This window comes from Chlamydotis macqueenii, chromosome 21 (genome assembly GCF_036417535.1).
Source record: "Chlamydotis macqueenii isolate bChlMac1 chromosome 21, bChlMac1.mat, whole genome shotgun sequence".
Lineage (NCBI taxonomy): Eukaryota > Metazoa > Chordata > Aves > Otidiformes > Otididae > Chlamydotis > Chlamydotis macqueenii.
Genome location: NC_141576.1, coordinates 6,752,878 through 6,774,977, shown reverse-complemented (window position 1 = coordinate 6,774,977; position 22,100 = coordinate 6,752,878). Strand labels below are relative to the sequence as shown.

Below are 22,100 nucleotides of genomic sequence, written 5' to 3'. Positions count from 1 at the left end.
ACCTGTATTGAGATCCTTTGCATTCTCAACTTTCAAGAAGATACCAGCAGCACCCTAACCACAGTGGTTCAAAAAATTTAATACCTTTAAAGCCGCATTGCCCCCTACAGTAACTCAACGATTGTTTTGTTTCACACATGTGCTCTATAGAGTTCAAGTTTCTTCATTGTTGACTTAGTTCCACTCCCAGTGAAATCCTGCTTCAGAGCACTGTTAACTTCAGTGACGAACACCAACCATGAGAACTAGCGAAAAAAAAAAATCTCACACCATGTCTACAATGCACCTGGGGGACTGCCTAAAATTAATGTATCAGTATCACTTTATTTAAACCTAACTCGATTTTCAAAAGCAACCAGTGACCTTAAGTAGCCACTTTAAAGGGATTCAGCACTGAGGACGGCTACAGGGCTCTTTTGGAAAATCACTCTCCTTGATGGTTCTTCAAATTGAGCTCAAAGAAATCATTAGTCACTTTAAGAAATCCTGGTCTAGGTCTATAAGACAAACAGCATCACCTCAGCAATTTAATTTCCTGCACTTTTAAAGAAGCGCGCTGCATTGTGCGAGCCAAAAAGTGAAACTTGGATTAAAAATAGCAGTACTTAAATACATCTTCTATGCTGGCAAGTAATCCAATCTGGTCATTTGATAAAAAGTTTGGATCTACTGAATCACATTCATGACAGAGGAAAATAATGAGAAAAGTGTATCTCACACTGGGAAGACTGTAGATTTTTATTTAGCTTTATACAGCAATGGTTACTGCAAAGGAGTTCAAAAAGATTACTGAAGGCTAGCAGAACTAATGACCCCTCAGTCCTGCACATCTCATTGCATTAGTGAAACTACAGAACAAAATGTGCTTTTTATTTAGAGAGAGATGAGTGAAAGCATTTCCTGTAATGACTGGGGAACACAACTTCAAACTCCAGAGACAGTGGAGTTTTGAGTGTGCCACTCTCCAAAGCAGCTCAGTGATGGAAGAATTCATTATTTCTTATCTTCCTTCCTCCTTCCACATCACATTTAGCAGAAAGCACAGTAGCTAACTGAAACGCTCAATAAATTCTACCATCAAGTCACAGTTGGTACAGGACTAACTGCTACTCACACACGACCTGCTCAAGGGTGTGCTTGCTCAGTCTGCCTGAGCTCCTCCAAAGCCAACTCTCTCCAAGAGCAGCACTGGAGCGGCGTCAGCGCTTGCGGTTCAACACCGAACCGCAGCAAGGACAAGAGACTGAGCCCTCCTATTTCCACTTGCTGCCAGGCCTCCAAATGCCCTTAGCAGGTAGCACATCCTCTGCATCCTTGACAAAAACACTTCCTTGAAAAAAAGTCCCTGTGCTTACTTCACCGCAGGCATTTAACTTCGCCGAGTAGCATTGCCTAAACTACAGAAGGAACTGAGGCAGGCTCTGCTGAAACAGGCCCAGACGGATTATTCTTCATTTTTCTGACTGACACAGGACATGATGAGTAGTGCCAGTCTCAATTTTGCCGTTCATCTGAAAGGCAGCACACCTCCAGCGTGCAATACCACCTTGCACCATACAGACTGAATGCTGAGCCTGTGTTTCTGAAAAATGGAACATCACCCGCTGAATAATCAAAGCTGTTTCTCACAACCCTCTGGCAGTTTCTGGGAGTGCTGTCATCCAAAGAATGACTCAGAGACCCTGTCTGGCTTGCAAAACACAGAAGTCTTACAAAAAATAAGCAGATATATATATACAAGGTGCGTGTTGCAGATTACTCTACAATGTTCCACAAACCACTTGAGCTTTGAATATATTAGGAAAATGAAGCAGCTACCTATCTCTTAAGAAAATGCCTCCCTCCAATTTGATGCCTGCTCAAGCTTCCCTTTGAGTTTGTTTTACTGCCTTGTATCTGAAAAAAAAAAAAAAAAAAACCCAGCAGTATTTCAACACTCATTTCCAAACGCATGCTTTCAAAAGTACACTCTACCAAAAGCATTTTTGAAGACTTACTAAGAGAAGTAAATGTGCAGGATCAGCAAAATGAGAATGAAAAGCAATGAAGTATGCATGGCAAGCAGTAGCCAGAGGGAGCTCAATAACAATTAGGCTTCCTTAAAAAGGTTTAAAAGTAGTTAGTGGCTGAAGAGACCACAGTCCAGAGACAGAATGGGACTCTCGTACCTCCCGTTCTTTCTGGGTCCTGCCAGTGATCTCGTATTAGACACCGGGTGCACTCTTGGTCTAGCAACGTATTCGTATTTTAAACACTTGAGTGGGGACCCTTGCCTGACTCTAAGTGATGAACACAAAGCAGCACCCACTTCAGCTACAGCCCGAGTGCTACCTTGGTATTAATTCCACTCAAACAACACCTATAAGAAATGACTTTAAGTTACAAAGTCAAGATCTCAAAGAAAGCTTAGGAAATGACATCAAGTCATCCATACATATGTAGTAAAGACCCATAATTAATAACACTACCATGTTTCATTGTCTCTTCTAGTGTGCAAAATGGACCATTAACCGTACACTTAATGTATTATCAGGCCGTTCTTACAATGTTTTATTTGCATCTTCCTCTGAAATACATTTTCCTCACCTTCCCACTCTTCCAAAAAATACTGGAAGGCCCTGCACACACCCTCCTCATTTAGAGAGCTGCTATTCGCTTTTAGGGCAGCTCCACCCCATGAATCCAGTCACATGGGTTCTACCAAAAAATACAGTAAGCAGCTATATAATTAAAATGCATGACATGGCACGCATAAACAGGAAACAAACTATGGATTTTTACTGCAATCTCAGTTATTAGCTTTTTTGAAATCTCTTGAGCATCTGAATTTGTACTTTGTTCCTAAGTGTTTTCTGAGACATCTTTGGAGTAGCCTTTAGTTCTCAGTTCACTAGACCCTAGGATAATTGTTCATCCCTAAAGTTCAGATTAAGGAATCCACTTTAAAAATTCAGATTATTGTGGGTGAGTAGGTCAAGCTTTACAGAGTTCCCATCAAACTTCTGTAATATTTGTGCATCCAACTCAAGTGCTTTTCAAAATTCCAACTATGGCTTAAAAACACCAAGCACGATACGGTATTAATTCTACAATTATTAGTATTATGGTTTTAAATACTGCAGAGGGGTGACCCTATATTGTTATCAAAGTATCTTCGGTTGCTACTATGAAATTTCCCAAAATTGCTAGTCCCAAAAGTTTCTTTCTAATTCTTTACCAGTTTAATCAAGTAGATGATGTGGATGTTTACCTCTTTTTCATAATTCACTTACCAAAAAGCTCAGATCCTAACCAGCAGGCACTTCTTGTTCAGAATCTATCCTTTAGCTCACTTTCATCATGAACAGAAGTAGATCATGCGGCCCATGCAGATCGCACACTCAGTAAATAAAAACTACAATTAATACATAAGGTCCTCTCAGTCCTCTTTTCAAGGCCATTCACCAGCTATTTGTCTGTCTCAGGTTATCACAGACAACTCGGCTTCTTAGCTGAACTTGACTCCAGTAAACTTGACTTGAACCAAGCCCCACAATTTTGGGACCGAAGTCACAAACCTCAGTGAAGGGAGCACTATTCATTTCTCCATTTCAAATTGGAAATTACCACAATCTAGTTTTCTGACATCTCCCTGAAGAAAATAATCAGGAACTAAACCAGAACACTTTAAATAAAAGGCTTACAATACAAAATGCAGAGAAAACACAGCAGCAGAAATACACCAGCCTAAATCAACTACAGGCAGCTTACACAAAGGCTCAGCAGCTTCAGAACACCACCTGGACTGTCTTGGAATGCCTAGGATTGAACACGTTTAAGACATTCTCTGATACAAGCTGGTTTTAACTCCTTCTCAGCAAAGTGGGTAATGGGAAACAAGAATGAAAAAGAAAGGTAAACAGTGTGTTAGATCTCCCATCTGCATACACAGTTCAGCATTACTGCTTTTATTGAACTGACAGTGCATTTGATCTTGACCAACATGTCAGTTAAGTCTCTGTAAACAGGACAAGTGTATTGTTTCATTGCCTGTTTGGATGCATTTCAAGAAATGTCAGCATTTCACGGGCATCGTTACAGCTTTATTGTTGCTTTCAGATCATAAAGAGGCAGTTATAAAAGCCACGGAAATTCCATTATGCAGATGAGATGCAACCGTAACGATAGAAGTTGGGCATTTCCTATCTGTGATGAGCAGCTTATTTAGGAATGAAATGATTAGCTCTCATTTTGGAATACAATCTCCATTCTACAGCACTTTACTGGAGAACTGGTGTGTACAAACATGTGTGAACCATCTCTGTTGGGACACAACAGGATTTAATATCACAGCAGGGAAACAGTAAAGATAACGGCAACAGCATTTCTGGCATAATATTAGGGAATGAGGGAAGGAAGCTGGTTGATTTACTATCGTTTCACTGCTAGCCATCTCAAATAAATCCTTACAAGGTGATCAAAATACTGAGGCTGCAGTGAGATCAACCACCAAGTGGTACTTCAGTTGTCAGTAAAAGAAGAAAGGTGTGAAATGACCAGTTAAGGATAAACTTATGTCCCACTCTCAGTAACTTCAAAACTATGGGAGAGTTTTAACCTTTTTTTTCATGTTTCCTAATTCTTATAAAATAGCCAAATACAACTATAGGTATGCAAAACAAAATGTTTTCACTTAGGTAAATATAGTAAAACGTCATAAATACTAAAAATCTTCACTGTGGCTGTCCTACCATCTAACTGATAAAACTGCTGCTCCAAGCCAGACTAAGAATTCACCTCTTCAGTCGTGGTGTAACTCTTAAATTGCAGTGTGTATTGTCACCACATAGATGTGCCTGCAAAAACAGCCAATGAACAATGTTATAACTTCTGCATCACTGTACCAGATTTTCCCTATCAGTCAAAATTCAGGGAAGATTTTGTTATGGAGAGGATAACATTTTCAAGGAATGATATATCATGTGAGAAAATAAACACGGAGTTCTTGTCAAAGAATCTTACTCAAACAGAAGTACTAATTTGAACAGACAACTACATAAAACATTAATTTACTACTGGATTAGTTGTGAATACGCTAAGAAATGGGCTACCGTAATACTGGCAGTCTTAACGGTGTTACTTTATTCCATTCAACTGCCACACTAATACGGACACAGATGCTTCCAGCTCCACTGCAGGAGGCAGAATGCGTATCTTGGTGATGGAATACAACATTCCAAAACTGTCAGAGCCAAAACTCTTCGCGTGTATTTTAAAAACGGAAACATTTCCGAAGTTTAAAGCACATAAAATTAGAACATTGTAACATCAGGAAAAGTTGAATGGTGTTTGTAAGTTTAATTAAAATAGTTCAAATCTATTAACTGTATCCACAATTAAAAAAAAAAAATAGTCTAAGACTAATTTAGAAGTGTCAAATTGGTATAAATCTGTTTCAGTGAACTGGGTGTAGACAACTAAAGGATGCAAGCACACTTAATTCCTTCTAGATGTACATGGTTTCATTTTTCCTGGCACATCTGGTTTCCATACAAAAGGCAAGTTTCCCACAAGTTTTTAAAAAGCTTACTTTATTGGTTACAGTTATATAAAAGGTGTCATGATCGTTCCATCTAGTTGGTCATTAAGTGCTTGCAACACCACAAAGACTCTTTAATACAACTTACGTGATGAACTGCACGAGGGAGGAGAAAAATCCCTCTTGAGTCCTTACCTGCACTTACAGCATCTCCAGCAAGGCTACAACGTTCAAAAGCAATGACAACCCCACTTTTATGTCAAATTGCAATGTTTAATGTTTTCATTAGAATAGTCTTTATATCACTCTCCAGTAGAAGAAATAATGTAGCTAACAGCAAACTTTAATACAGGAACATGCGCCAGGCTTAACAACCCAAAATGAAAACAAAATGAAATTAACGTAAAAATGTAAATCACATATAGTACAATTGAAGTGTCCAAAACCACTTAAATAATTTTAAATATTTTATTTTTTAAACTTGCTACAAATGCTTTATACAATATTTCAACATAAAGTCCCCATAACAGAAATGTAACAAAATGGGAATGATAGTGAAAGTGAAAGTTAAAGTGGCACAAATTCACCAAACAAGTATTAAACTACAAATTTTAAGAGGTAGATTAACTTTTTAAGTCAAGAACAAAAAATAAAAGGGGTGGCTATATAAAGAAACTAGTCACTTTCCATCAATTCCATCATTAACCTTGAAAGCTAGATGAACACATGACAAACGATATTTCCATAAAAAGCCGTTATGAACAACAGACCAATTTATTGTCTTAAGTTATTAGATAGAGGTGTACGACCTTTTAGAGTAATCATATATTTAACTTCCAAAATATACAGGTACGTAGTCCTCGTCTAGACTTCTAATCGATAAAAAGATACACTGCATTCATTATATATACGGTATTTAGAAATTGATATCGGTATTTCATTGCTATATAAATTTTCATTTGCATGTATAAATAGGAATTTGGAAAATCCATAAAACATTCAAATCAGGCTTTTTCCCATTGTAGCTGAGCATCTAAAAGACTCAAAGTGAGGAGAAGGCAGGAGGAAAAGGAAGTTCTGCTGCCTAGGTGGCCTCTACTGATTCATTTATACAAAAGACTGAGAGACTTAATACATGACAAAAATACTTTCAATGCAGCAACATTTGCTGTCCCAGAATCTACATAATTATTAAAAAATTACGGAATCTGCTTGCCAAGTATACAACTGAACTGCCCGTATGCCATTCATGGAGGTAGGGACAAAACTAGGATCTAAGCAAACACAAGAGCAGAAGATTTGGTTTAGTTAATCCCACTGTTTCTTTTGATGGTTTTGTGGGGGTTTTGTTTTGTTTTTAACAGTACCCTTCTCTTTTATCCGAATCATCCTGTGGCCCAGCATGCGTGTCAGGCATGAACCAAGAAAATCTAAGCCTGCTGCTGAATGCTAGCAAGAAGCCTGCAGACAATTTTATGACTGTGAGTCAGCTTCAGCTGGTTTCGCAAGCTCGGTGGATTTCACATCCATTGTCGTAGTGCTTATCCTAAGTTGAGCATGCAACAGCTCTAGCATGTCATTAAGGGATTTGTTTTGTTTGTTTTGTTTTTACAGGAGATTCCTAGAAAATAAAAAACAAAAACTGAAGATAAATGAGAAACAAACTACTTGTGAAAGGAGTATGTTTACACAGAAAAACTGAAAGGTGAAAAACAAATCTGGAGACAAATATTACATGAAGCAAGTCTTGAAGAAACATAAAGAATTAAGATTTCCTGTGAAAAAAAACCAACAATGCCTACAGAGTAGAATCAAAGTTAGCCTGTGCTGATATTAGTATATGAAGGCAAAAAAAATCTCCATAGTATATACTTGTTATAAAAAAAGTTGACTAGACAATCTAGATTTACGAACATGTCAAAAACAAAAAGCAAGAATTCTTCTAGCACAACTATTCAAACCAGTAAAAAGTGCAAGGCTGCCAAAGTAAACTAACAGTATTTGAGACAGTCAAGGAAATCTTGCCCCTAGGTAAACTGTTACGTACCCTAAATGCTATTAAACAATTTCCATATGCACAGATTTCCAAATGCTCGGTTATTCTGCTTAATGTCAAATGATTAACTTAGATGGAAGGATGTGTCACTCTGGCTTCAAATTCTACTGATCTGTTTTGGCATCCTGTAAAACACAGTTTCACACATACCACTAAGAGAGCAGCTGAGAAGAATTAAGTAACATGAAGATGTGTATGTCCCACGAGAACAGGCCTGGTAGACATTTCTCGTTCTTTACAGGCATTTTTTTTTTTTTACACCATTAGTTTCCAAATTCCAGCAACATTTTTCTACTTGAACATGTCCTAATTTGGGTATTGACTATTTTAAGTCAAATTCCCCTCTATCACTTTGAAGTAATTCAGCTATATTGAACCTTTACTTTACAAATTATTTCCTCAAAATTTTCACCTAGGAGGTCTTCACCGTAACATACGCAAGCTGCAACCAGTTTGGATTTTGACACTTCTTGACAAATTCTGCTAGGGGACACTTGCTCTGAAGGAGGCTGCCAGTTCCTCCCCCCCTCCTCCACTATCAATTACTTTGATTAAAGAAAAAAAAATTTAAAAAAATATATATATAACCTTCAGCCATAAATCTGGTTGTTAATCACAGCCGTGCATGGCAATTACCAAAACCAAAAGAACTCTTCATTACCAGTCAGCTTTGTGAAAGTTACTCGGCAAACCAGATATCTGTGTCCAAGAACGACAGGGCAGGAGCATGCTAATAAGAGTCAAACACTTTGCAAAATACCCTTTTGGTTTGAGCGACTACATGAAGACGTAAATTGGGACTCAGGCACGTAGATTAAGATTTTATTTATTTATTGAAGTATTACCCTTTCTTGTGATTAAAATGCTTCTTCTCAAGAAGAAATAGAACTTTAATTATAAAATTTGTTTATATTGAAACATAAGAGCAAGATACTTCTAACAAATTTACATGTTGACATAACTTTTCTCACATGTCTATTTCCCTTATATTAAGAATTTAATCATCAGACTCCATCAGTATGCACATACATTTTTGAAGTATTTGGTCATGGGTTTTTTTTTTTTTTATGATATGCAGAGAATGCTTTTTATTAAAAACCAACAACGCCAGTTATTTTAGTGAGTAAAAAAAACGCACTCATGATTTTTAGCTTAGTGAACCACCAGAAACTAAATCTAGAATTATTCCAGGCCACCATATACGTTTGATATAAAATACAAGGTCAGTGTCTCCAATAACATTACGTTTAATAACGTTAAGTTTATTCGCGCTCAGGAACTGACAATTTTTTTCCAGTCTTCAATTCAGTTTATAATGAAAGACATTCTCTATACAAACTATGTATTATTTCATGACATGACAAAATGCATCAAGTATGTACATCATACCTCAGCATGACCGAGCTACTAAACCACGTTTTATGAAATGCAACCTTCTTTTTTATTTAAGTATGAGAAACTCAAAAAAGACCAAGAAAATTGGCAAACCAGCAAGCAACGTGTTCCTGGGTTGTTTCAACTTCAAATTAAATGCTTACCTGAAATCTTTCAGTTCTTGCTTTGTACTGCTTTCATCTCTTTTGTTTTCTGCTGCCTCTGCATTTGCCGCCTGCTGCAGGCTCCGTGTAATAGGTCCTCCAATCCTCTCTCTAGATTTTACAGAAAATCTGTCTGTCTTTTTCTTACTTGCCACAGCAGACTTACTTGGCAAAACCGCTTTATTATTCCTTTGTATTCTGACGTGCAATTTCCGGGACGCTTTGCTTGAGATTCCAGAGGAACTGTTCTTAGTGACCACCTTAGTTTTTTTCCCATCAACATGGGACATTTTGGACACTCTTACAGGACTAGAGTTCCTCAACGATGAAGATGAATTTGGCTTTTTAGATCTAATGGTAGATACAAATTTAACATTTTGCTTTGATCTGAAGGATGCAGAGGCAAGTTGGATTTGTGCAGGTCCTGAGGTTCGCGCTCTTGTCTTACCTAAGTGAGGCTGCATGCTTTGCATTTTGATTTCCGCATCTGCTGTTCTCCTACGCTGGCTGCTGCCTTTTTCACTGCTTGCAGGTGAAGAACTTGCAGGTTTTTTGGAAGAATTCTTTTTAGAGGAGGGAGAGATGGGTTTTTTGGGACAGCTATACGACGCGTGTTTGTTCAAACTTCCAATATAGGTAAACTCTCTATTGCAGTAGGGGCAGATGTGGGAGTCCGACTCGGATTGATTGTTTTTCAATTCTGCCTTCTGCTGGGCAGATCTCTTTTTCTGCAATATAGCTTTCTGGACAAGCTGGTTTTTCTTTTTCAATGCACTTATTTTCAGTTTATTTGAGGACATTTTGCTAATCTCAACATTGAAATTAAGTCTTTTAGGCTGACCCATCCGCCTGAAGGCATTCTTTCCAGGACCCGCTATAACCACCATGCCGTTCTTGGGCTGCACTGTCTGTTTCAGTGGCACTGGATTTTTCTTAGGCGTGTATCTCTTTTTATCACTGGCAGATGCACACGCCAGTATGTGTTTGTGTAACTCAGGCATGTTATCGACACTCTTCCCACACTTCGTGCATCGGATGGCGGTAGTAAAAGTCTGTGGAATATTGTGGGTAGTGAAGTTCGTTGCAGTAACTCCAATGCCCATAGGATTACGATGGTGATACTGAAATGGAGGTGGTTTAAAGCTTGGGTAGTGTTGATTGAGGCCCATACGAACATCTGGATCTTTAGATTTTACTCCAGAAGCCATTATTTTTATAGTAGTATAAAGCTCCTCAGAGGAATCATTTAGATCTTCATCCTCCTCCTCTTTAGAAGGTTCCAAAGAGTCTTCCGGCAGGCTCTGCATGTGCTCCACGTTCGCCTTACTGGGGTCAGTAAAATTCTGGGGTCTCAAAGTTCCACTTTCAAACTCATGATGTGTGCACTCTTTGTCTGGATGGAGATCCCGCTGATGCTGTTGCAAATTGCACAAAAAAGCAAATTCCTTTTTACAGACCGAGCAAACAAAGATATTTCCTACTCCATGAAGCAGAAAGCGATGTTCTGACAAGTCTGTTTTATCCCTAAAAAGCTGCACACAGAATTCACATTTGAAGGGCCATTCTTCAGCATGAATGGATAAATGCTTTGTTAGGTCTTTAATGGAAAGAAAAGGTGATTCACAGACATTGCACACAAAGCTTTTATTGAATGTTTCCTGCACTACTCCTGATTCACTGGAAGTATGAGGATCTTCTCTTGCTTTCTGTTGTTCACTTTCACCTTCTTCCTGTTTTATTATTGGGAGAGTATTTTCAAGATTATCAGCAGAGGAAACAACAGAAGAAACTACAGAAAGAGGAGGTGGAGATGGAGACGATGAAGATGAAGAGGAGGAGAAAGAAGACGAGGAGGAAGACAGTGTAGGAGGACCAGGTGAAGCAACAGAAATAAGAGGTTCAACAGAAGGAACTGGAGATGGAGAAGGAGAAACCGTAGGTGAAAGAACTGGCAGTGGGGACTGGGTAGTAGTGTTAGAAAGTGGTGATGGACAAGAAGAAGTGTTAGTGGCACTAGCAGAGACATCTGGAATTGATAACGGCATTGTTGGAAGAAGAGGAGGAGGTGACGTAGCAACTGTTAACACAGGCGGGCAGGGCGGTGGGGAAGGAGGATTGGTTGGTGTTAACAAAGGAGGCAGCTGGCACATGGAAGGTACAGCAGATGCCTGTGGCACAGGGGAAACAGAGGAACTAAGGGGTTGAGTGTCAACAGAAGACGATGCAGATAGACTGGGATCCGTGTCAGGCTCTGCCTGAGGCTCCAGCGATTTGCCTGGGCTCGCACTGCTGTTTACACCAAGCGTGCTGTCTGTGGCCGCATCCGTTCCATTATACTCATTGAGCAGAACTTTCTGCAGCATGCAAGTGGTTGGTTTCTTCTTTTTAACACCACTACAGGTTGGCTGTATGGAATTTTCTTTATATTCCCTAATTTCAGTATCACTGCAAGGCTTCTTATGCACACTTAAATCTAAAACAGATTCCCAGGGAACCTGATTCTTATTTTTGATATCAGACCTTTGTTTCACACCACTAGACAAATCCAGAGGCTGCTGGTTGCACACATTGCCAAAAGCTGGAGCTGCTGTCCAGTCTTTGGATATTTTATAGTCTTCAAAGCAAAGAGGGCTCAAAGTCTCTTTGTCCTCCCTTCCAGTCAAGCTCCAAGCAGGTGAGTTGCTGTGGCTTTCTAACTTTGGCATTTTTGAACTCCTAATATTATCATTCCACGTAGTTTTTCCCTCAGTTGATTTGACAAAATCTCGAAGTACTGGACTGTGCTGTGGAGAACTGGGAGGAGAGCTGGTCCTTCTTTTAAATCTACTGGATCCTGAAGGCAAAATAGGTGATGATGTAACAGAAGGTCCTAGTTTAGGGATTTCACTTGATGGAGCTACCTTCTTACTGTCCTGTGTCTGAAGAAGCTGTTTTAATTTTGATGACAAATAAACACCTTTTTCTTTATGAAAAGGTAAGCTTTCTGTTGAAATGCTAAGAGGAAGATTTAAAGAACTAGTAGGAGTTATAGGTTCTGGGTCTATTTCAGTTTTTATTTTTGGTACAAGAGGAGGGCTGGCAGTTCTCCTCTTTTTGGATTCATTGCTCCCACTGCTAGAGGGCTCCTTGGGAAGCTCATTTACATGTGTTTGGGTAACCTTTAAATTTGGGGAAATTTCCACCGTGACCGGACTGATTATACAGTTTAGTCCATATAAATCTGCAGAGTTGGACTCCATCTGAATCACATCACAATTGCTAGTGCTGCTGTTGGACTGAATTTTACCATCAATGTAATAATTTAAATTTTCAGAGATATTGCTGGAAATATCCATAATATAGACATCATCTACTTCACCTTCCTCTTCTATTTCTGAACTTGCTATATAGACACTCTGGACTGGCTGGGCCTGCTCTGTCTGAAGTGGTGGCTCTTCAGTAAAGAATCCTTTTCTTCTGACACCTTTGGGAATAAGATGACGCTCATGAACCCTACGCTGATGCCTCCGCATGTTGGTGTGAGTGCCAAAAACCTTTTTGCAGTATTTGCATGGATGCAATTCTTTGGGCTCCTTGTTTTCCTCCGCAAAAGCAGAGTTTGACATCTCTTGGGAAACTTTCTCAGAATCCAAGACAACAGAGTCTTGCACAAGACTGGAAAGGTTCAGGTCATCTTTAAGACCCTCATCCACAATTACTTGGCTATCAGCAACATTATCCAAGTGTTGTGATGATGTTAGTGTTAAGAACGGTTTCCTTTTTGGCCCTGCCTCATGGCGTCGCTCATGTCTTCGCCTATTAATTTGAGTACCAAAGGCTTTCCCACAATATCGACACTTGAAAGCATGGTTAATAGTAGATATATGGATGTGCATGTGGCGTTCAAGTCCTTGCTTTGTTGTAAACTTCCTCTCACAATGCTGACAAGGAAACATGAATGTTTCCTGAACATCACCATTTGATTCACCTCTCGTTTTTGGAATTTTCACAACAAGTTTTTTCTTTGGAGAGCTTTCTGGAGATTCTTCTGACGTACTCTTTTGCTCTTCCGTAGAGTCTAACTTTTCTTCACATATCAAAGGCATTTCAGCATTTTCTTTAGGCATACTGGTATCTTCTATCTCCTCTTCATCTTCCTCTTCTTCATCATCCTCCTCCTCCTCCTCATCATCATCCAAATCATCTGATGCACAGTTTATTGCTTCTTCTTGTTTGTCTTCAGTCACCATTTGTGGTTCATCGGTAGGACTGGGGATCATCAGCTTTGGAAGCACATCTTGATTTACCATTTCCTGAATCACAGCTGTTTGTTCCAGGGACAGCACAGCAGAAACAGAAGGCGTTTCTTCTTCCTCTTTATGACCTACACACGAAGTATGAAAAGAAAAGCCTGAGACATCTTTACCAAACACTTCAAAGTATTCTACACTTTCTTTCTACCTTTTCCTCTAACATAACGTATCCAACACTTATGACCCAACACGATACCACTGCTTCTCACTGTTGTGATTCAGTACTTAGAGTAAAACTGGATTCAGAAATTTTCTTTCTGGAACAGCAGCGCACATGTTGTGCAAGCAGAAGGAACAACAGAGTGAAGGAATGGAGGAGTTATGGGTCAGAAGAAGTTCAAGAAAAGAAGCCTGAAATAAATCAGTAACTACAGAGCTTTAAACATTATCGGTTACACAGCAGTGGCAAGTTTTACACTGTCATAAAACAGGCAAAAATCTGTATCTTTAAAATATCTGTCAGGCATTTTTACATATGCACTACGTAAAAAAAGCCAAGACAATTTATAAACAACCTTTGCAGATAATCTTTAAGACAAAGAGTATGCTTAGTGAGTCAGTGCATTAATGCTGTATTCCCCCTTGACACTGACTCCTGTTAAATAGTAATAAATAATGACTGTATAACGAAGCTCCAAAGACATTATTTTAGAATAAGGACTTTGGTCTCCTCGACTAAGGAATCTGGGTTTATATCGACATTTTGCAGTACATTAGTTTTTCCTGTTGTCAGAGTTGCATGTTTAAAGACATACTTCTGATATCCAAGTTCATTACTAATAAAAAAACATCTGGGCAAACAATATAAACACGTTCACTTTGCTACAGTAACATAACATGCCAACATGACAAAAGGTGTGCTTTGATTCAAAAAGATAGTTAGAAGGAAAAGAATGAGATACTTGAGAACTCACTCTCTTTAGAATCCTTCATATCTGCAGAAGTAGAATCCAAATCAGCCTTTTTCTGTTTTGTATCAGCTGCCTTCTTTCCCTTGTTTTTACCTTCCTGACTCTTTTTCTTTCCTGGGGAAGAAAAAAAACCCAACATTTATCATTTCTATTTGACAATTTTTATTTTTCATATTTGAGTGGCAGAATTACAACACCCAGCTTTGGAATAAAACACACTTCTGTAGAAAGTCTACTTTCTTGAGGAATATGAATGGCAGATTAGTGAAAAGGAGAGCATTCAAGTAAAGCAGTAAGTTTTATTATCTACAAGAAATTACATGTAAAGGTAACAATGAGTTTGTAAAAACCCAGACTCTGAAACAATTTACTCACTTTCTAAGCAAGAATAGACTGTAACATGTATTGTCCAGAGTTAACCAGTTCACATTGTACAGTTACCCAATACCTTCATATGGCTATTAAAGTACTGTATCTCATACAAGTGTATGGAAAACACGACATTTCTTCATATACTATTAATCCTCACTGTTAATTGGAAGAGCTTATGAAGTATAAACCCATAGAGGCTTCTCTACTTGTACAAACATTCTGAATAATGACTTGAAGAGAGTTATAATAAAAGCAATGAGGTAATAACATTATGAGAAGACTAAAAGCAGCATGATCTTGACCAACAAGGCAAAGACAATAAAACCAAATTAGATGGACCTGGGTAACAGTAAAATCCAAAAGGTATTTCATCGCGTCCACTGACATAAACAAGTTTGCTAACACCTTCTGTTAGCAAAATTAAGAAGCATATATTAGTTACACAAGATGACAAACACAGTGAAGATTAGGACAAAGTGGCATTATGCTAACACCTAACCAGCGACGCAAGATGTAAGGACATTTAAAACTTAATTTACCAATGCACTACAAAGTTATAATGCTATTTTCCCCCATTATTCTAAAAGATGCAGTCCTAAAACATATAGAAATTATGATAAGAATTGTGTAATAACAAACGAACCTTTAAGGTCTTCCAATTCAATTCACTACAAAGACCACATTCTTCATACAGAATGCTTATTTTACATGCAACACTGTGGTTGCCTCCTCTGAAACATCACACTTCCACACACCACCTCTTAGGAACAACAGCTGTCCAGAAATAGCAATCCAAATCCCTCCTTTGCTCCCTCTAACACACAAAATGCTGGTTTTTAACGCACTGACCCTTCCCTCTAATCAGAAGTGTGCATCACAGCCCTAAACTCATGTCTGACTTAGAAGCACGTTCTTCCAACTCACAATCCTGTCAACAAGTTCCTCCTCTTTTCCTTTGAAAGTATTTTTCACATCTTGAGCCAAGAAACTGAAATGCCTTTTTTTTTTTTTTTTTTAAAAGGTTCCTCTAGTCAAAGCAAAAATTTTAAAGTATGCACCCCCTCCAATAGAACAGCTCAGAGACAGGTCAGCTTTAAGAGGAAATGCTTCTTTTTATTTGAACATTCTATTCTGCCTGAACAATTATCTATATTTCCCCTCAAAGAGCTTGGATTTCACAAGCTCTCCCCAAATTCCAGTGTTTTTCAGTTTCGTGTATGTAATTATCCTTTTTAAAATATTTTCTTATTCCAATTTAACAGTTTTTAGTCTGAGAAACTGGCAGTAGTCACTCAGAATTAATTTGTGTCACCTTTGGAAAATACACATGCACCCTTCCTAAAGTGAACTAGCAATTACCTCATAGTATCCTCAAATATTGTAACAATTCCTGTGTCTAAACCAGCCATAACGAACCAACACTGGTCGATCTGACAATACAATATTCAATTATATTTTACATCAAACATCGGCAAGTTGTCAGAAGATTTAGCGTGTATTTTAGTGTTCACACAGGCATAAGGTGTTTAATCTTTACCTGACAGGCTACTGAATGTCCAATTTGAACTTAATTTTTTTATTATCAGCACCGCCAACATTTCTAACTACAACTGGTAGTACCAAGATCTGAGAACAAAGGATTTCAAGTAAGTTTCCAGAAAATATCTGCCAAGTCACCTGAAATCGTTTGTGAAATGTACAGTAACACAATCAACAAATAGGTCAGTTTCTAGGTAAAAGGTCTAAAATGTAAAATTTCAACACATTCCTAGGGAATCAAACATGCATCACAATACACCTTAGGAGTGACGTAACAAAATGTATTTAATTGCTAGAAGCCTTTAAGAGCTATCAAATTTTTTGCAGATCGCTTATCAAAGGTCAACATCAGAACCTTGACTTAAACGACAAAACTCCAGATTCAAATCTCATCTCTACAGGTGAAACTGGAAACAAGAAGGAAAAGATCAGTGCACAGGTCCCTCTCATCTACGCCAAACCTGGCCACAGGTAGAGACAATATTTTACTAGACGGTGCAGCGTATGACGGTATTGCAGATTAAGTCACTGGGCAATTCTACATCTAATTCTACAGCAGCACTGAATTTCAGCACAATGACAGGTAAAAGCAAAGAACCAAATTAATTCCTTCTTATAACAAGATCAGAAATAAATTTGCTCTTTAAAGTGTGAGGTAAAGTATGTAAAAGCAACAACAGAAATCACTCAAAAGTGCTAAAGTGTGCATAGGTTTTCCAAAGTGTCAACAAATATAAAATTTGTAGTACTTCAAATCCAATTATAATCTGAAAAATTACTAGAACACCAGGATTTGTATGCAAAGTTGAGTTACTTAAGTCACATACTTCCTTATGCTATGGAAGGAAAGAAGATAATTTGCACATTCTCCTGCCATACTTCTTAAAAAAAAATGCAACCTGCCCACTGATACAGCTGGAAATGTTTCAAGTTCTTGGCCTTTAAGCATAAACACATTTGAAGAGAAGATTCATCTAGCACTTACTTGCCCTTACTCAGAATAGCGAGCAAAATTGCTTGCGTAGGTACATAACTTTAGATCCGTCAGATCAATTTCTGACAGATATCAACTGAAGACACCAACCAATTTTTTAATGTTTCCTTTTACCAGCTTTAGTTCACTCGTTTTCTAGGTTGCAGTTTTCTTTGTAAAGGCTAAAACAATCCACTATACTCAAGCATGGCAATGACTGTCCCAGATGCCTCCACTTCATGACCCTAAGCATTGAGTAGCAGAAGCTCAGGATGAACATTTAAGAACGGAGTAATACTGAAGGGATATTCCATTGGTATGCTCTCCCAGCTTTCACGTGTCTAGAATTCAGGAACTTTTGAAGATATTTAATAGCTTGATAGACTTTGCTCCACGAGTTCTCAAAGTGCCTTTTAAACCCATGTAAACCTGAAAGATTTGCATCATTTTCTTCCTGCAGAATTTCAATGAAAAATACAACCTACTACTGTGATATAAAGGAAACCAATGAGTAGCCCAAGGTTTGTCCCTTCATGTTCTTAAAATTTTAGATGTCAAGAACTAACCAGAAGCCTGCAGGAAGGGGAAAATACCTCAGAACACAGAACCTGGTGGAAGCCTGAGTATAAGTACACACGTGCACTTACCATCAGGTTCCTGAAGGGTCCTACATGGCTGCTACTGCCAGCTGGATCCTCCACTTGGTCTAAACAAGAAAGATACAGGAATGAAACACAGGGAAAGTGAAATGGAAACAATGACAAAAGAATAAATGAAGGGCGGAACTTAACATGTGTATGTGCACTAAAAGAATCGCAAAAGAAAGATGCAAAGGAAAATGAGTGAAAGAAACAGATGGAAAGTAGCTACTTGTCTCTAGCAACAAAGACCAAAAGAGAAATGCATCCACTTGTCTTGCAACTTAATTTTTAGAAGTGGTTCCTTTTTCTCCCCTTTCTTTCACCTATGTTGCAGACAGGTCAGCACGAGCATTATCGGCCTTTACACCTTTACAATACCTGTGTAACATTTCGCACAAACATTGCAACAGGCACAGGAGATCTCATGCTACTGCCAATGCCCAGTTGATACTTATGCTGTAGTCCAGCTGATTTCAGAGGAGGTCAGATGACAAGAGAGTAATAACTTAAAATAGAAAAATCACCTTTATTTGCCCATACTTGATTTTTTTTGATCAAACCCGGACATCTCAAAACAACCTACAGTTATCTGTCCTATTATTTTTGCTGTTAACCAAAATACTAATGGAACTGTAAAACCACTGAGTTATTTCTGGTGGGATGGGATAGGCACTCTAATGCCCAGAAGGAAGAAGTTAAACACAGTCTTTCCATACCCTTGGAGTTGAATTCTGTCAAATTGTTCAAGATGCTATTATCTTTAACAACCTTTAAGCGCAGCACCAAACATGTTCACAGTTAAGATCATAAAGTAAGAAGGACGCTCACGTCTGATCTCAAACACCGATCACTTACAAGAAATAGGAAAGATGGACATTTGTCTCCCCAAAAATCTTGGGTTAATAAGGGAAAAGAATTACTGGTATGAGTTCCCGGTATTCCTTTGAGATCTGTAGTCAACAGTAACTGCAGCTCATTAACATACCTACCCTAGACCCCATCTGCGCTGTTCCTTAGAAGTATCACGGATACCTACCCAAACCTCAAGCCCCCTGGAAAACAGCACCTCGAGGAGCTACCTCAGAGACCCTTAGAGTCCAGAGGGTAGCCACCTTGAAAGGGTCTGGCTAAAGGGAAAATGACAAATTTGCACATTATACTCTGACAATCAGTGATTCACCAGTGTCATGACAAGAATTACACTGTAATAATATACACTCACTAATCAAATCCCTTTGGGACTGGTTCAGATTAGCAAAAGTTTGCATCGATCCCATGCAGTAGTTGCTACTATTCTATAAATCAACTACTGATTTTTTTTTCTCCTATTGAAAAAAAAAAAAAAAAATCATCAGTATTTTGGCATTGCAGAGAATGAAATTGAGATTAAGTGTACACAGAAGCTACAAAATCCTTATGGAAAGTTCAGAAGACAACTGCATGACCATTGCCACTTTATTTTGATTAATGAATTCTAAAACACTAGTGCAATTTGATTTTTAGTTTGAGAAACAGTTTGCTGTGCACCAGAATTCCTCTGTTCCTATATCCAGAACGCTGGCAGACGTCATGCTTTTCAAAATAAATTCCTTAAACCTCCAGGCATCTGTAAAAATCCAACTAGTTGTTTGTTCTGGAAGATAGGCTAGAAAAAACTGTATGCCTTTCACACACACACACACAAAAAAAGCCATATCCAACATAACAGCATAAATGGCTCCAAAAAATTAAATCCAAGTTGTGTTGGCTGGAGGAGCACGAAAGATGCAGAAACATGTTGCAGTGACTCCTTAGAATCTTGTCCAGCTGCTAATGTCGCAGCATAGAAACGTTAAAGACTTTCCATATTTAATAAATGGAACTGATTAAACAGTAAAGTAACTAAGCACCAGAAAAAAGGGTATTAAATTCAAAATGCCCATGATGAATAAGTGACTACAAAGGCTGTTCTTTTAACACATTTTTCCTCTGTTAGCATTTAAGTTTTGGGGTGGGGTTTTTTTTGTTGGTTTTTTTTGTTTTGTTTTTGTTTGTTTGTTTTCCTCCCATTAGCCATGGTTCATTACATAGTGAAATCTTTACAAAACCTTTCGTTATTATCTACCAGCACCTGCTCAGACAGTAAAGCCAAACCATAAACGAGCTGCTCACAGTCACTAAAAACAGCTAAGAACTCTTAATATTTAGGGAAAGCTGGCAGGTATGACATGCCTGATGTACATAAATATACCTATATGAGGATTATACATATAATCACAGGGATTACATAAATTTGCTGAAAACGTGACCTCAAACCCACAAGGCTATGTAAATATTTTATTTAAAGATCTAAGCCAACAGCCACATTTCAAAGTACATCCTACAGGTTCACTGCAGAGCAATTCATTCATTTTTGAAGAGGGGCTGCATGTTAAGCACTGCAGACTTACATCTCCATCATACTACTGCGTCAAAGAATATTTGACTCACAGCACCCACCATCTCATAGTCTGTGGTCATTAAACCGCTTTTAAATTGCTGCCCAAAGTTTTAAGTGATCGAGGATTGGTGAGCTCATTCCACTACGCTGTTCAAAATGTCACACTGCAAATTACTGGAGAAAGAAGAAGCAAGAGTAAAGATAGCAGGGGTAAGTCACAACCTTGAAAGAAAAAAAAAAAAAAACCTCAACAATTCCACTTTATTAAAACAAAGTTAGCTAAATATTATTACATCAACTTCCAATATGTCTTAGATAATATTACTGTTAACACAGCAATATACCAAAGCTCCTTTTAACTACTTGCATTCAAATACTGCTTTGAAACTTGATTATAGAAAACTTAGCTGAAAAACTCTGAAGTGTACTTCTGAACACACACACACACATTATTACCTGGGGAGGGAATGTTTTTTTGAACTCAAAAGCTTGCAACTTAAAATGAAACAAAATAAGAAACCACTGCCTACCAAGTGCTTTGGGGTAAAAATCCTCTTGTACTGGCAAGAAAAATTACTACAGAACCCAGTAGTAGAACATCTCCTAAGACCCCAGGGCTCAGATGTTCCAGTGCTGACATAGAACAGCTTTGGTGGTAATTTTTTTTTTTTTAATAGACTGAAGTGGTATGAGTCAAGCCAGCTTTTGTTTTTATTTCACTGCTAAGTACGATAACCTACACTAGGGCATTTTCCAGTTTGGCTATAGGCATGCAACCCACTTGTTGGCGTGCACGCACACATAAAACCCTTTTCTGACACCCTCTGACAAAATTCTTCCTGTCCGTAGGAAGGCCCTTAACTCTCCAATTCAGAAGTACAGACTAAGTATGGCAACATTAACTGACTCTTTCATTTTCAATAATAAATTTTTCTAAAACTGAACATGAAAAAATATGTTAAAAGGATGAAAAAGTAGCACATTTTTATTCATATTCCAGCAATTCCAATGGTGAAATTCAAGCCACAGAAGGCACAGATCAATTTTTGAAACAAGTATCTAATTAAAGGCAACGTCAATTAAATCTGAATGGCTATACACAGAGTATCATTAAGAGGCCTATTTCAACAACCCTGTCAAGTATCTATGACAACCTGCAGAAAAAGGTAAAATTTAAGTGCCTTTATTACCCTGTTTTCCTGAATCTGTCGTTATTCCAAATAATCGGTGGAGCATTCTTCTTGCAGTACCATTATAAAGTTACCAGATAAACTACTTTACATAGGCACCATTTTAGGTACTGTTAAGCAGATGAAACACTCAAATTGACATAAGCTGTTCTGCAGCATACAAAAATTATCACAGCGTAATTTTATCTTCTGACTCCTCAGAACTACGAGCAAAAATTTAGAGCTATAGAAGATCTTAGCTCTGTATTGTCAATCTGCCCAACCCTAATACATCAAATAATTTTAAAGGTGGAGAGGCATAATATATACAGCTATACACTCTGGAAAAAATTGGAACAATCCTGGAAATTATCTATAGCCAGAGTCCCATCTCTGTACTACAAAAATGGACATTCAGCCTATGTTGGCCTCACCACTCTCTGCTGGATCGCTTCTCCTCCCACAGTGGGAGGCTCGTTCCATCTGTCAGGCCTCGTGCTTAGCACAACCCCGCCACTGTTCTTACAACAAAGACTCGGCAGGGCACCGCACTTGAACCGCTCCCAATCCCCGTGTAATGGAAACGCCAGGCGCTGACCATCCTTGTCTTATGTTCAGCTCTCCACATCTTTTCATTGCATGCTGGTAGGAGAACCAAAAGTAGTGCATGCA

General features: G+C 38.3%; 1 protein-coding gene across 6 annotated transcripts in view; it reads right to left on the bottom strand.

The window, feature by feature from the left end:
- PRDM2 (PR/SET domain 2) overlaps positions 1–22,100 on the bottom strand; it is a 72,435-nt gene that overhangs the window by 8,255 nt on the left and 42,080 nt on the right. For 3 of the 6 annotated variants that reach the window (XM_086764430.1, XM_086764431.1, XM_086764427.1), the window contains 3 exons: positions 14,319–14,429; positions 9,113–13,475; positions 5,968–7,139 (listed from right to left, as the gene is read on the bottom strand). In XM_086764430.1, coding sequence (XP_086620556.1) covers positions 7,127–7,139; positions 9,113–13,475; positions 14,319–14,429 — 4,487 coding nt within the window. In that variant the 3' untranslated portion in view covers positions 5,968–7,126. Of the gene's footprint in view, positions 1–5,967; positions 13,476–14,318; positions 14,430–17,846; positions 17,863–22,100 lie in introns of those variants that run through there. The other 3 variants (XM_086764432.1, XM_086764433.1, XM_086764429.1) reach the window with 3 other exon arrangements.